Source organism: Mastigoproctus giganteus, chromosome 8, assembly GCF_048544385.1.
Source record: "Mastigoproctus giganteus isolate SK-2022 chromosome 8, ASM4854438v1, whole genome shotgun sequence".
Classification (NCBI taxonomy): domain Eukaryota; kingdom Metazoa; phylum Arthropoda; class Arachnida; order Uropygi; family Thelyphonidae; genus Mastigoproctus; species Mastigoproctus giganteus.
The window spans coordinates 147,994,720-148,009,135 of NC_143582.1; the positions used below are offsets into that span (position 1 = coordinate 147,994,720).

The 14,416-nt window shown below is 36.3% G+C and overlaps 1 protein-coding gene across 3 annotated transcripts in view; it reads left to right on the forward strand.

Moving 5' to 3' along the window:
• mIF2 (mitochondrial translation initiation factor 2) overlaps window positions 1-14,416 on the forward strand; it is a 405,187-nt gene that overhangs the window by 370,716 nt on the left and 20,055 nt on the right. For all 3 annotated transcript variants that reach the window (XM_090379811.1, XM_090379813.1, XM_090379812.1), the window contains one exon: window positions 6,780-6,920. In XM_090379811.1, coding sequence (XP_090235937.1) covers window positions 6,780-6,920 — 141 coding nt within the window. The remainder of the gene's footprint in view (window positions 1-6,779; window positions 6,921-14,416) is intronic.

The following is a 14,416-nucleotide window of genomic DNA, read 5'->3' on the forward strand; positions in this document are numbered from 1 at the left end:
CACCTCCTCCATTCCTATCCTGTGTATCCTTTCTGTACACACTGTACTCCCCAAATTCCAATTCTGCATTCCTCATATCAGTATTCCTCAATTCTGCATTCCTCATATCAGTATTCCTCAATTCTGCATTCCTCATGACACCACGTCTCTGATATCCCAACAATATCCACCTTTGATGTCTTGACCAACAGCTCAAATTCATCAAATTTATTTACTATACTTCTAGCATTGGTATACATGCAAGCATACATGCACCTATTCCTAATTACCCTAACACATCTCATATACCCACCTGTTTCACGATGACTGCCATCAGTCCCTGAAACCCCCAGCACCCCTCGCTCCTTGTCGCTACTTATTCTAATAGAAGTTGTGCAAGAATCACCTTCACCTCTGCCTGCGGCTACTTTTAACCTTTTAGAAGTAACCCCAGAGAAACGTAACAACTATGTGGTACTACACTTAAGGAGGTAGAAAATGAAAAAGACATGGGAGTAATTGTGCAGTCAGATATGAAGTTTTCTGAGCAATGCAGACAGGCTGCCAGGGCAGGTCATGGATTTTGTCAATGATATATAGGAATTTTGCTAGCAGGAAAAAGGAGGTGATTGTCCCTCTGTATAAAGCAATGGTCAGCCCACGCCTTGAGTACTGCGTACAAGTCTGGAGGCCTCATTTTAGGAAGGATGTAGATTTGCTTGAGCGTGTAGAGAGAAGGGCAACAAGATTAGTGAGTGAGGGGAATGAAGGGATCCTCTTACCAAGAGAGGCTTAAGTTCTGCAAATTGCAGTGGTTGGAGACTAGGCACCTGCACGGTGATCTGATTGAGGTGTATAAGGCCTTGAATGTGTTGAGCACGCTAAATTCTGATGGGATCCTTCCACTTGTTCAAATTACGAACCTAAGGAGGCATAAATTCAAATTAAGAAAAGACAGATGTAGAATAGATGTGCGGAAATTTGCCTTTAGCCTGCGGGTGGTTAACTGCTGGAACAAACTTCCCTCTGTCGTTGTGGAAGTTGATAGCTTAAATAAATTTAAGGAGGAACTGGACAGGCATTTGGAGGGAATGTTTTTTGTGTGATTTTTTTTTTTTTTTTTTTTGGCTGATGCTGTATAAGCTCATACACTTGCTTTCTTGCATCACATGCCACTACTGCTACTACTACTACTACTACTTCACCTTGTTTGAAATGAAGTTACTCGAATCAGGAAACATGTCAGTAGACTGTAATAGCTTTCTCTCAAGGATGCATTCAGTGTACTTTCTTGTATTGGTTGTACCCTGCAACACTTCAATTTTTCCAACTCCGGCATGTACTACCTGCATCTTCATATCATAATACTCTCTGGGTGTTTCATTGTTGTATTGAAGCAGTCTGGCGTCAGATCTTCTGATAAATCTGTTCCATCACTGCTGAATATTGAAATTTTCATCTAATCACTCCACAGCACAGACTGTCATTTTTCAGAAGTCCAATTAACATGCTCTTTGGCCCAAGTCACTCTTATGTCTTTGATTTAAAATCAAGAATGGCTTTTTTCTTTGAATTCTAGATTTAATTCCATTGTCAAAAAGCTGATATCAGATTGTCCTTTCACTCACTCTCAAGTCAGAGGTCAACAAGATACTCCTTATTTCAGATGTTATTCTTCTATCTACAAGCCTTGAAATTTTTCTGTCATCCTGCAAAGAAGTACATCTTTTCCAGCCTGTTCTGCTCTCTGCTTGGTTGAGATGATTCCAGTATTCATATACCAGGTAAGAAGCTTCTGGTCTCCAGATTTTGCTGCACCCTCACCAAGTAGTTTTATAATCTATCCATACCTATAACCCTCATTATACAAAGTAATAGCTTTAGACCTGTTCTCTATCAACTAGTCCCCTCTCACAGATACCATAATGTGTATTTTACAAAATTTAAGGTTAATTTGACTTAAATAATGTTCAATACCTACACAGTACTTCACTTTGTCCTTACCAGAGACAGATTTAGAATAATCAGCTATTTATATGTGCAGCATGTTGTTGTACATGTAGCCAATCGCAGTCATTAAAAATGCACTCTGATTGGTGGTTCAAAAACCTTCAGTGATTGGCCATTTATATGATTGTAAATTTTTCCATTTCATTGGATTTGAATGAAATTTATTGCATTAGCTTCAGAACAAAAATATCTAACTAATATTTATGACAATAAATACAGGCAACCACCATATAACACGGTTTTGCTCTAACACAGTTTGAGAATTGCGGGAAATCTTGCATAACACGGTATTTTTGAGCTTTCGTGCATGAAAAACCATACTATTTTGTTAGATGTAATTTTCAATGTTCCCATTCCTTTTTGTGAATCCCTGCTGTTGATTTGCTAGTCATTATCACCTTCATGATATTTTTCTAAACACATTTCTGGAGGTCACTACCATAAAACATTAAAAACAATTTGCAGTTTCCGGTTTATTGGTCTTTTCTGTTAGTATAATCACTTATAAACGGGTAGTAAATTCAATCTTCTTGCATTTTCTATAGTACCAATAGTTGGAATTCTGTGGGTTTTGACTGTGGGTTTTATATAAAAAACATAAATAAATTTTCAAAAACTCATTACTCCGTATCTCACGTATGCATTTGTTGCAACTTGTGCATGTTGGGTTCTTTGTTATTAATTGCTTATCATTTTTACTGTTTTAAATTTTACAAAAAAAAGGCAGTGAACAGAAATATCAATTAGTTAGTATGTACATATTACAGTACGTATTAATTAAACGATGTGCGTAAGCATAAATTTATTTTTATTTTGCTAACTGGAAAATATTCTTCCGATTTTCATATATCATTTAACTTTGTTAATTGGTAAGGTAATAAAGTTAAACTTGTGCTTAATATCTTTAACACAGGGATCCACTGTATTTTGTTGGGAGATACCCTGGGTTAGAGATACCCTTAGGTTCTGTGCTACTGAACTTGTGCTTGTTTGAGACCATAAAAAGTTGTGACTTTTAAAGAAAACAGAAGGTACATGAAATCTAGATGCTGCAGAAGAGGAAGAAAATTAAACGAATGTATATTATCTGACATATAAGTATCATAGTTTGTAAGGTAAGATGTTTATTCAGTTATTACTATTTAAGTTACTACTATTATAAAAATAAAGTTAAAATATTAAGTTATTACTACTACAAAATTAAGTTTTTGATAGTTATAAAAAAAAAAATGGTGTATTTTTATTAGCTTTTGGAATGTAACCCCCTTTTTGTACTGGCTCTTTGTCCCATATAACACAGTTTTGCATTACACGAGATTTTGTAAGAACCACATTATACGAGGGTTACCTATATTGGTAGTTTTAGCTACTAATAATTATTGTCTTAAATATTAGTAGTTAAAACCTTTACATTATTTTTAATTTTAACTTAAATGTAGAAAAATTTAATTTTTTTCAAAAGTTTCCACACTTTTGTCTACTAGTGTGTATGTATACATCGGCACTTATTGTCTACTCCCTATCTGTCTACCTGTCTGCATGTAACAACTCAACTCCAGTGATTGGATTTTCATGAAATTTTATATACAGTAGACTCTCAATTTTCCAGGATAGATGGATAAAAACAAATCCCGGATAACCGATTTCCTGGTTAATCCAAAAATACAAAAGTCCCTGACATACATAAGAGATACGTTCCGGGACTTCTTACTTCGTCGAGTTTTACATAACTCTGGAATGACTAATAACATATTGCTCAAATTTGAATTCCATGTGATACTTGTTAATGTTTGGCCATTTTGATACATCCTTATTATAATGATTCCTTAGAGATTTAACAGATGCACCGTTTTCAAACTTTTGAATAATTTCAAATTTTTGTTTAACTGAAAACGTAACTCTTTTGCGTTTACCCATCATTTTCGCGATTTCTAAACACACAAAAAAAAAAAAAAAAAGAATTCCGACATCCCCGACATAAATAACGAAACAAAATTTGTCCTTTTGCGCTGCAGTGGAACACAACAATCGACACGATGCACTAAAACAAACTGAACATTTGGTCTCTCTCTCTCTCTTTTTTTTTTTTTTTTGAGCGGCGGTATGAAGACAGCAGTGAATGCAAGATAATAGATACACTAATCTCCCAATGACGACTTATAATGCCGCTTATTTACGACTTGCACAATATCTTTTTATACCTATTCTAGTTATTACTTGAATTTTTTTTTTTTTTTTTTTTTTTTTTATTTGGAGTCTTGAAATGTCCTGGTTAATCCGATCCTGATTAATTGAGAGTCTGCTGTATGTAGTCTTTTAGAAAGATTTGTGAAGCCATCCCAAATTTCATTAAAATTGGAAGAATAGAAATCTAGCAATTATTAGTTCTTTCCCCCCCCCATACAATTTGTATGTAAAAAGGAAATTCCTAGATTAAATGTAGTTTTGATGCAGTATTATTAGTTTTAAACAGTCTGTGCACATTTTGTTTATTTTTATATAAGACTTTGATGGGGTGTCACTTATGAAGAGAGAGAAAGAGGAGATTTCAAAAAAAAAATATATGGGACAAGGGTAATAAATAGTATACAATTGTAATTGAACCGAACAGTTAAGTTTAGAGAATGTTAAACTATAGAGTTTTATTAAGTGTTTTGTAAAGTTATAATCTTAGTAATTAATTGATAAGAAGATAACTACCGTATTTCCCCATGTATAAGATGCACCTTTTATCGAAAAATTTGGGGTCTAAAAACTGGGTGCGTCTTATACAGTGGTTGTAGATTTTTTTAAATTTGCATTTCCTGCTTTTCCGCGCTTGTTGTCTTTGCGCTCATTGTTTCACACTTGTTACCAGTATATTAGGTTACGTTTTGCCACTTTCTGCCCAGAAATGGCTCAGAAAAGATTTCTGTACAGTGCTGAATTCAAGTTAAAAGTGATCCAGTTTGCAAAAGTGAATGGAAATTGTGTTGCTGAATGTACGTTTGGCCCTCCTCCAACTGGGAGAACAATCAGAGACTGGCTACAGGAAGAAGAAACCCTACTGAAAATGCCATGGCAAAAGAAGGCCATGAGAGGCAAGTCAGGAAATTTGGCTGATTTAGAGAGGGAATTGAAGATATGGATTGAAGAGCAAAGGGCAATTGGAATTCCTGTGACCACAAAGATGGTTCAGCAAGAAGAATTGCTGATGAAAAAGAAGTTACTGATTTCAAAGGAGGATACAATTGGTGCTTCAGGTTCATGAAACAGAATGGACTAAGCATGCGTACACGTACCAGACTTCCCAAAAGATGCCTGAAAGCTATGAGCAGAAGGTCCTTGAATTTCATTGTTTTGCCATTCAATATTGGAAGACACATCAGTTTGAGTTGGGACAGATTGCAAATATGGACGAAGTCCCCCTTCAATTTGATGTCCCAAGTAACAGAACTATTGATAAAAAGGGGGTGAAAACTGTAACTGTGAAGATAAGAGGACATGAAAAGAGCCATTATACAATTGTTCTAGCTTGTTGTGCCGACGGAACCAAGCTGCCTCCTATGCTGATTTTCAAATGCAAAACAATGCCAAAAGAAGACATTCCTCGAGGAGTGATTGTCCACTTTCATGACAAGGGTTGGATGGATCAGGATGGGATGAAGATCTGGTTTGAGAAAGTTTGGAGCAGGAGACCAGGTGGGCTCTTACGCAAACCTGCCCTATTGGTGCTTGATCAGTTCAGGGCACACATAACAAAACACACAAAGAAGATTGCTGCAGAGCAAAAAACAAACTTGCCATCATACCTGGAGGCTTGACATCCCAGCTCCAACCACTTGATATCAGCATTAACAAACCCTTCAAAGCTGCCATGAGAGACGAATGGAACCAATGGATGAAGTCTTCTGGGGACAATTTGACACCAGCAGGAAGAGTGAAGAAACCAACTATAGGAGAAGTTTGTATCTGGGTGAAAAGATCCTGGGATAATATCAAGATTGAGATCGTTGTCAAGTCATTTAAGAAGTGTGCCATTTCAAATGCCATAGATGGAACCGAGGACGAGGCAATATATGAAGACAGTGATTCGTCATCAGACACAGATGAGGACAAGCTAATGGATGGGAGTTTTGACAGTGATGAGGAGTTGTATGAATTTTATGATGAATAAAACTTGAGTTCAATAACTTTACGATATATGGTTTTTTTCAAATTTCGGACCCCAAAATTATGGTGCATCTTATACATGGGGAAATACGGTATATTCACTTTTCACTTCTATTAATTACAGAAAAAGAAAACAATCAGATTAATTTAAGAAAAAAAAAATCAAATGTGCCTGAAGTGTGATGCACTGTATGTGTTACCCAACTTATTTTTCATACTAAAGTCTGCATTCTGAGTAGCTAAAAAGAAAAGCAAGCAGGGGCTGCAAGTAATGAAATAAAGATTACATGTGCCAAATTTAGTATTGTCAAAAGAGGATATAGATTAAATATAAATCAAGTTAAGTGCAAACTAATGTAATAATACTTTTGAAGCAGGTTTCATTTTATGAGTTCAAATTATCAAAGCTTTACCATTTAAAGAGCTGTTGATAGTTGCATGTGCAATAGATCTAGCAAAGTTAGCAATTTAAAACAACATAAAATATTCTAATTCAGAAGCTTCAGAAAAATAAAATGTGACTTTCTTTCAGAATTAAATTTATGGTCTTATTACAGGCTCATCTATTTCTGTGCATTAGTAGTATATCTACTATTTTTGTACCTATTTCAAGTATTTTGGTGCTTTACCCCTTTTAGGAGAAGCTGTTGTAATACAAGAATTTTTGATTAATGAATCCAGAAGGAAAATTCCAGTTGCTGGATGCAGGTGCATAAAAGGTACACTGAAAAGAGGTGCCAAGTTTAAAGTTCTCAGGGGAGAAGAAACAGTCCATGAAGGTACTTATAGTGTTTCACGTTAAGACACACATACACACAAAAGCTGGTCTAAAAGTTTACTTAACCCATGCAGAACTTCTTTTCCAAACTAGTCACATTATTATTGGGCTAGTACTTATTCAGGAAAGCTTTTTATATTATTACACATAATTTTCTATACAAATTGGATCAGTGTGGCATTAAAGGCAAGTTATTGTTATAGATGAAGGGATGGTTGAGTGGGGTTGGGGAGAGTGATTATTAATGTGCACTGCTCTTCTTGAACTTACGTTATTAGTGGAGTCCCCCGGGGTTCCAGTGGGCTCCAGTGCTGGCAAGAAACTCCTTGCTCTCTTTTTCCTGAAACATTAACTCACTCTCTCTCTCTTACCCTCCCCTGAGCTCCCTGAAATTTAAGACCAGCCCTTTGTCATATATCCCTAAATCATCTTGTTACTCACTACTATTTCCCGTTTTCACCTTGGTTTCTCTGTTCTGCAAAACAGTTTAAATAAAACCTTTTGGACCAGTGGTGACTTTAACTTCTCAAGTCTACTTGTGCACTTGTGCTCAATTCAGAGTTTGACCGTGTGGTTGACACATGAAATCCGCCTGAAGCAAACAGGGGGAACGCATGAGTGGATGGAGTCACAACCTGTCGATTATTGCCTTCCCCTGCTTCTCCCATCACCACTAAATATGGAGGATGCGGAAAGGTCAGGGAATGACGACCGTATATCCCGGAGCAATATGGCCTTAGTTGCTAATGCTCCTAAAAACCAAACAACAACAACAACCCTGCTTCTCACCGCCATTTTATAAGGGGTACCGTTCTCTGGATTCAGCCAATAAATAAATAATTATAGATTAAATAAGAAATAATTTGACTCACATATTTGAACATAAACTCTAATCGTCTTGGTTTTAATGCGAATTCTTCTAAAATCGCATCACGCAATTCATTTTTTATTTCTAAATCTACAAGTATTTTTTTCTCTATTGATATTCGGGCTAGCGATGAGAGCCATTCCTGAACCATTGTATTCCTCAAATAGGATCGAATTTGATCAAGAACTGAGAAACTTCTTTCATTTGAAACAGAAGTTACAGGTATTGTTAGGAGAAGTTGAATTAGCCTTATTGTTTCTGACAAGGCAGATAATAATCCTATTTCATAAAGTAGTTCTAAAAGAGCATTGGCCAAGTTGCATTTTCTAAAATCGCTGTCATGATAAACATATTTCAGTTCATTGATTAAGGACTTGTAATCTATTATATTGGGATATTTGTTTTGGAGAGCATTAAGATGATGCATTGGAAAATGTTCAGAAAATTCTTGAAACATGTTCATATCAATCAGCTCAAAAAACGCAACATCTTGAATGCAAGCAAATCTTTCTCTCAATGACAGCAATATATTTTCGGTCAATTCAGAAATGGTTTTGTAATTGATTGGCCTTCTTCTAGTTCTTTTTCTTGGTGGAGAATTTGTATTGTTTGATTGTTCTGCATCTTTCATGGTTTCTTCAAAAATATTGTGATACGATTCTTCAGTGCGACTACACTCATTGAATTCAATAAAATCATTTATCTTCTGTAGGGCAAACTTCATGTCAAGTTGTTTACGTTGTAAAAGATCAAATAGTTTTTCTGCTTGGGATAATATATTTTCAAAGCAGTTGATGAAAAACATGAAACTGAAATCATTTAATTTTAAAAGCAGATTATCTGCTTCATTTAAAGTGTCTTCATCCCATCTTTCACTGTCATCCAAAATACTTTGGAATGTATTCATTGGAGCTTCGCGATGTCTTTTAATTGATGACACTGTTCTAATTCTATAGCACCACCTTGTCTCGAACAGTGATGGTATATTAACATTGAACTCTCTCAGCACAGCTTTTTGTTTAGTACAGTACAGAACTTGATGCACAAGAAAATTTACTGAAAACTCTAAGTTGTGAAAAGAAAACTTTTACTCCATTAACTTTCTCTGACAGTTTACTTAAAATTAAATTCAATTTATGCCCATAGCAGTGAATAAAATATCCGAATTTAAAACCCTTTTCTCTCAGCTTCGTTTTAACCCCGTTATGTTCACCAGCCATCACTGCTGATCCATTGTATGTTTGACTGACCAGCTTGTTCTTTGCATTGCTAAAGGTTTCTAACACACTTCCTATCATTTCAGTAAGTTTTGCAGCACTTTTTTCCACACTGACATCATAAAATCCCCAAAATCTTTATCCAGCGCATTATCTTGCTGGAAGTAACCATCTGGCTGAGGATAAACTGTCAACATGAACGAATGCACTTGGTTAGCAATGATGTTTAGGTATGATGTGGCATTCGGATGCGAATCTATGAGTATCAATGGACCCAACGTGTGCCAAGAAAACATTCCCCACGCCATAACGCTGCCCCCACCACCTTGCACAGTATTCGTCAGATATGGCGGGTACTGCCAAATTCTGAGCCTTCCATCAACATGACCGGAGCAATGTGGCCTTAGTTGCTAATGCTCCTAAAAACCAAAAAAATAACAAATAATAATCAACATGATGCACCAGGAACTTCAACTCATCAGATCAAGCAACTGTTTTCCAATCCTCAATAGTCCAGTGCTTGTGTTGCTGTGCCCACAGGATGCATTCTCTCTTGTTCTTCAGTGATAACAAAGGTACGCGATGTGGCCATTGGCTGTTATTCGCAACAAAGTACAACTAGTGGTCCGTTGCGATATTTTGTTCTGCACACCAAGATTGTATTCTGACGTGATGTGTGACATTGTGGCCCATCTGTTTGCTTGCACAATTCTAGCCATTCTCCTCTGACCTCTCTCATCAACAAGCGATTTTCTTCCACAGGAGTGCCTTTGAGAGGATGTTTTCTGTTCATTGCACCATTCTCGATACACCCTTGAAACTGTGGTGCATGAAAAGTTCAGGAGAACTGCCATTTCAGAGATGCTTTGCCCAGCACGTCTTGCACCTATTACCATGTCACATTCGAAGTCCATTAGATCACTCCTTTTCCCCATTCTTGCTGCATTTTGTATGCTTAACTGATACTAGAAAGTTTGTTCTGCTGCATTTATATCCACAACTGTGGTCATGTAACTTGCAAAATTGTGGGACGAACCATTTGTGTGCACAGCAGGGGTGTACCTAATAAGGTGGTAGCACGGTGTATATTTCTTACCTCGTTCTTCTGTTTTGGTGCCCTGGACAAGAGCCCTTCTAGCCCGCACCTTAATCTGGCACTGGAGAAGTCTGGCAAAGAAAAGCAGCAAAGACTTCTTTACTTATATTAATAGTAGAAAGAATGGGTTGAATCACATTATTCTACCTGATGTTGATGGTTTAATTGTTGATTATCCTGCTCAGGTTAATGACAAACTGAACAGATATTTTGCATCTACATTCACACATGAGGAATGCATGAACATAGATGCAGGGGATGCCAGGCATTTATCAAACTAACAGCGAACCAAGTGCTTTTTTGATAACTGAGAGGAAAGTGGAAAGTGGAAGCAATTGAAGTTAAACATAAAAAATTTTCCTGGGGTGGATAAGATTGATCCAGTTATATCAAGGGAGGCAACAAAGTAAGTAAATATACCCCTTAAGCCATAATTTATAGAGCATCTTTGAGTTCAGGAGAGGTCCCTATGGACTGGAGATATGCAAATGTATCCCCAATTCACAGAGGGGAATCAAAAGTTGACATGTATCATTACAGACCTGTTAGCTTAATTTCTCTTCCAAGGAAAGTAATAGTATCACTGGTTAAAGAAGTAATGCAGGACCATTCAGACAGGAATGCATTTATACTGCAGCCAAAACATGGATTTGTTAGGGTGATCTTGTGTGACCAATCTGATTGGATACTACGATGCAGGAACAAAGGAATTGGATGGAAAAAAAATAAGTTTGACATCATATGTTTGTACTGCAGGAAAGCTTTTGATACTGTTGCACATAAGACTGCTGTATACATTGGAGCAGTATGTCTTTAAGGGAAAGTTGCTGCTATGGACAAAAGGATGGTTGAGTGCTAGAGAACAGTGGTTATTAATGACAATTACTGTTCTTCAACTAATGTTATTAGTGGAGTTCCCCCAGAGATCAGTGTTGCACCCATCGTTGTTTTCATTATTTATTAATGATATTGATGAAGGCATATCATGATTAATACTAAGTTCGCAGATGATACGAAGGTTGGAAAGGTGATTAATCAAAATGCAATCAGTTCTGCTATAACGTGGTACATGTGTTCCTTAAAAGCTCTGTATTATGGTATTTCACGCTTTAAAAACAACAGGGCTTATGTGAAAAATAGGGACAGGGGCAGAGCACTCAAAAAAAAAAAAATGTTCAGTCTGGTAAGTAAAACACTAAAAAAGTTAAAAACCAATAAAATTACTAACACAGGTTTAAACATCTTATATTTCTAATAAATAAATAAATATTACAGTAAATATAGCACTTTACCTTGACAAGTTACTTTCTATTTGTTGGAGACTATGTACACTTACGTACATAGCTTAATTAATACTGTAATATATGTATACTAATTGATATTTCTGTTTACTGGCTTTTTTTTTTTTTTGGATTGTAAAATTCAAAACAGTAAAAAAAAATAAGCAATCAATAATGACGAATACAGCATGCACAAATTGCACGAGTTAAATATGGAGTAACAAGTTTATGAAGCTTAAAATAGATTTCCTGGAAGAGAAATATTTCAACATAATAATGTAAAAGCCCATAGAATTCCATCTATCAGCATTATTGCAAATGCAGTAAGATCAAGTTTACTGCCTATTTATAATAGATTGCACTAACAGAAAAGCCCAGTAAACTGGGAACTGCAATTTTTTTTTTTATTGTTTTATGGTACTGACCTCTAGAAATGTGCTCCTTTGCTCATGCTATCATGCCTCACGAAATTTCTGTTCGAACAGAAAAATGTGAGCTCCTGAAAACATGAGTTGGCCTGCAATATCACCTGTTATCTTGTGAATACAGCAAATGACAAGTATCTCCAACCAATACAACTACAGTAAATAGGAAATATAGCTCTCACACATATGACATTCTTTAAGCTTCGTAAACTTGCATGTATTGCTGTGCAGGTTGCAGCGTTCAGCTTGGTGCCAGGTTTTGCTTTCAGGAACGCAAAACCTGGCACCTGGTGTTACTCGCAGATGAAATCACACATCAGCCATTGCAAAAATCGCGCTATGCTTGCATTGTTCCCTAATGTATCAGTCGCATTGGAGTCAATTCGCGTTGCGCAAATACGCATTATAGCAGAACTGACTGTAATGAGGTTTTGCTACTGCAACAAGATCTAGTCAAATTAGATGGATCGCCTAAGGTGTGGTATTTGGGATTTAATGTTTATGGGTGCTTCATATGCAAAGCAGTAATCCCAGATTAATGTATGCTGTGTGTTACCACACTCAGGTTAGTGGAGAATGGAAGAAATGGAAGGAACCTGGGGATAATTTCACAGTCAGATGTGGAGTTGTTAGAGTGGTGCAGACAGACTGCTGAGGTATCTCACTTGGTTTTGCGCATCATGTTCAGGAATTTTGCCAACTTTTCCCATTTGTGGGGAGGGAAAAGGTGTAGAGAAGAGCAACAAGATTATTTAAAAAGGTGCTCTTATCAGGAAAGACTTCATTTCTGCGAACTGCAGCACCCTAAGACTAGTCACCTGCAAGGAGCTCTTACTGAGGTGTTAAAGGCTTTGTATATATTGAGTGAGCTCAGTGATGATGTAATCCTTCCTCTCTCAGACTGCTCACACATGAGAAAGCATAAATTTAAACTGAGGAAAAATGAATGCATGAATGCAGAAATTTGCCTTCACCTTGTGGTCAGTTGTTGGAATGGGCTCACATCTGGTGTTGTGGAGGTGGATATTTGAATAAATTCAAGGAAGAACTAAACTGTTTGAAGGAACACACAGGTAATGGGGAAGGGTTCCACCCTTTTTTTTTTTTTCTTTTTTTTGCTGATGCTGTATAAGCTTTCCTTCATGCATCATTTGCCACTACTATTACCTTCAATGGCAATCAAAATATAACATTTAACTATCTGCCTAATAACAAGATAGTCCCTTCCATGGGATGACATAATAATATGCTGTGGCTTGTGTATCTAAAACTGCAAAGCATCTTAAAATTGGGCCTGGATGACTGTTGTTGGACCAAGGTAGGTATTCAAAGTCATCTGACTGTTTATAAACAATATCTGTATATGCCTGGTCTAGAGAAGGGATTCTCAACAGGGGTGAAAATTAGTTTCTGGGGGATGAAAAAATCATAGGTATTACAATGGTTTGTGGTTCTCCAAAGTTCTACCCTACCCGACAACATCTTATTCCTCAATATTTAATTTCTCTCATTAGGTTTTCTTTTCCCCTGAGACAACTGATTTTTAATATATAGGTATATTATAACAGGAGTGAGTGAGAAAATTTGATAAAAGGAAGATAGTGGGTGTGATTTAATTCAACCACCTTTGCCTTTCTTAGACATTAAATGCCTAAGTTCTTTCAGAGGTAATGTCTCTGCAATCCTGGGCATTTTCACCTTTCCAACAGCTGCAACCTTGGCAGAGGCATGGTGGGTGTGGTTTATTTATTTATACTTTTGTTTCCTTGGTCAACATACGAGGCATGGATGGGATGAGGAAATGTTTGTCTATTGTTTCTACTTTCTAAGTGACAATTAGTATTGATTTATTGTTTCCATGTGGAATTTGTTTATTCTTGATCCACGGTGCTTTTGTGAGTGACATAATGAGTGACATGGTCTGTGAGAGTTAAATAAAAATTGTTTATATTTTATTATTTAATTCTTTGTAGCTATTCAACCCATCATCAATCATGTCAAGTGCTGAAAAGAAAAAGTGTCGACAGTATCTGGATGAATATCTAGCTTATGGTTTTATTGAAAACCAATTCAACTCAAGACAGCCTATGCATCTCATGTGTAATAGTTCTTTTTCAAATGAGGATATGAAACCATTAGTTCCTCATCTTAAAAAGGAAACATCCTGATAAAGTTGATAAACATATCAAATATTTTTAAATTTTAAAACAGAATTTTGAGCAACGTAACACTGTTATTTCCTTATTTAAGATGAACACACAAACAAATGACAATGGAATGATTGCGTCTTATAAAATTGCAGAAATCATTGCAAAAACTGGTAGTGCTCATACAGTTGCTGAGAGTGTGATACAACTTGCATTAGAGACTGTAATTTCAACGGTGATGCATCAAAATCCTTCCAGTATCTTAAAAGCATCGCTATTGAATTACGATTCAATTCGAAGATGAATCGATGAGATATCAGTTGACATTGAAGAGCAGGTAATTGACAAACTAAAAATGCGAAAATTTTCTGTTCAGATTGATGGATTCACAGTTACTGACAATAAGGCCCTTCTAATGGCATACGATTGTTATTTCGATGATGCTTATAAATTGCAAGATGTTG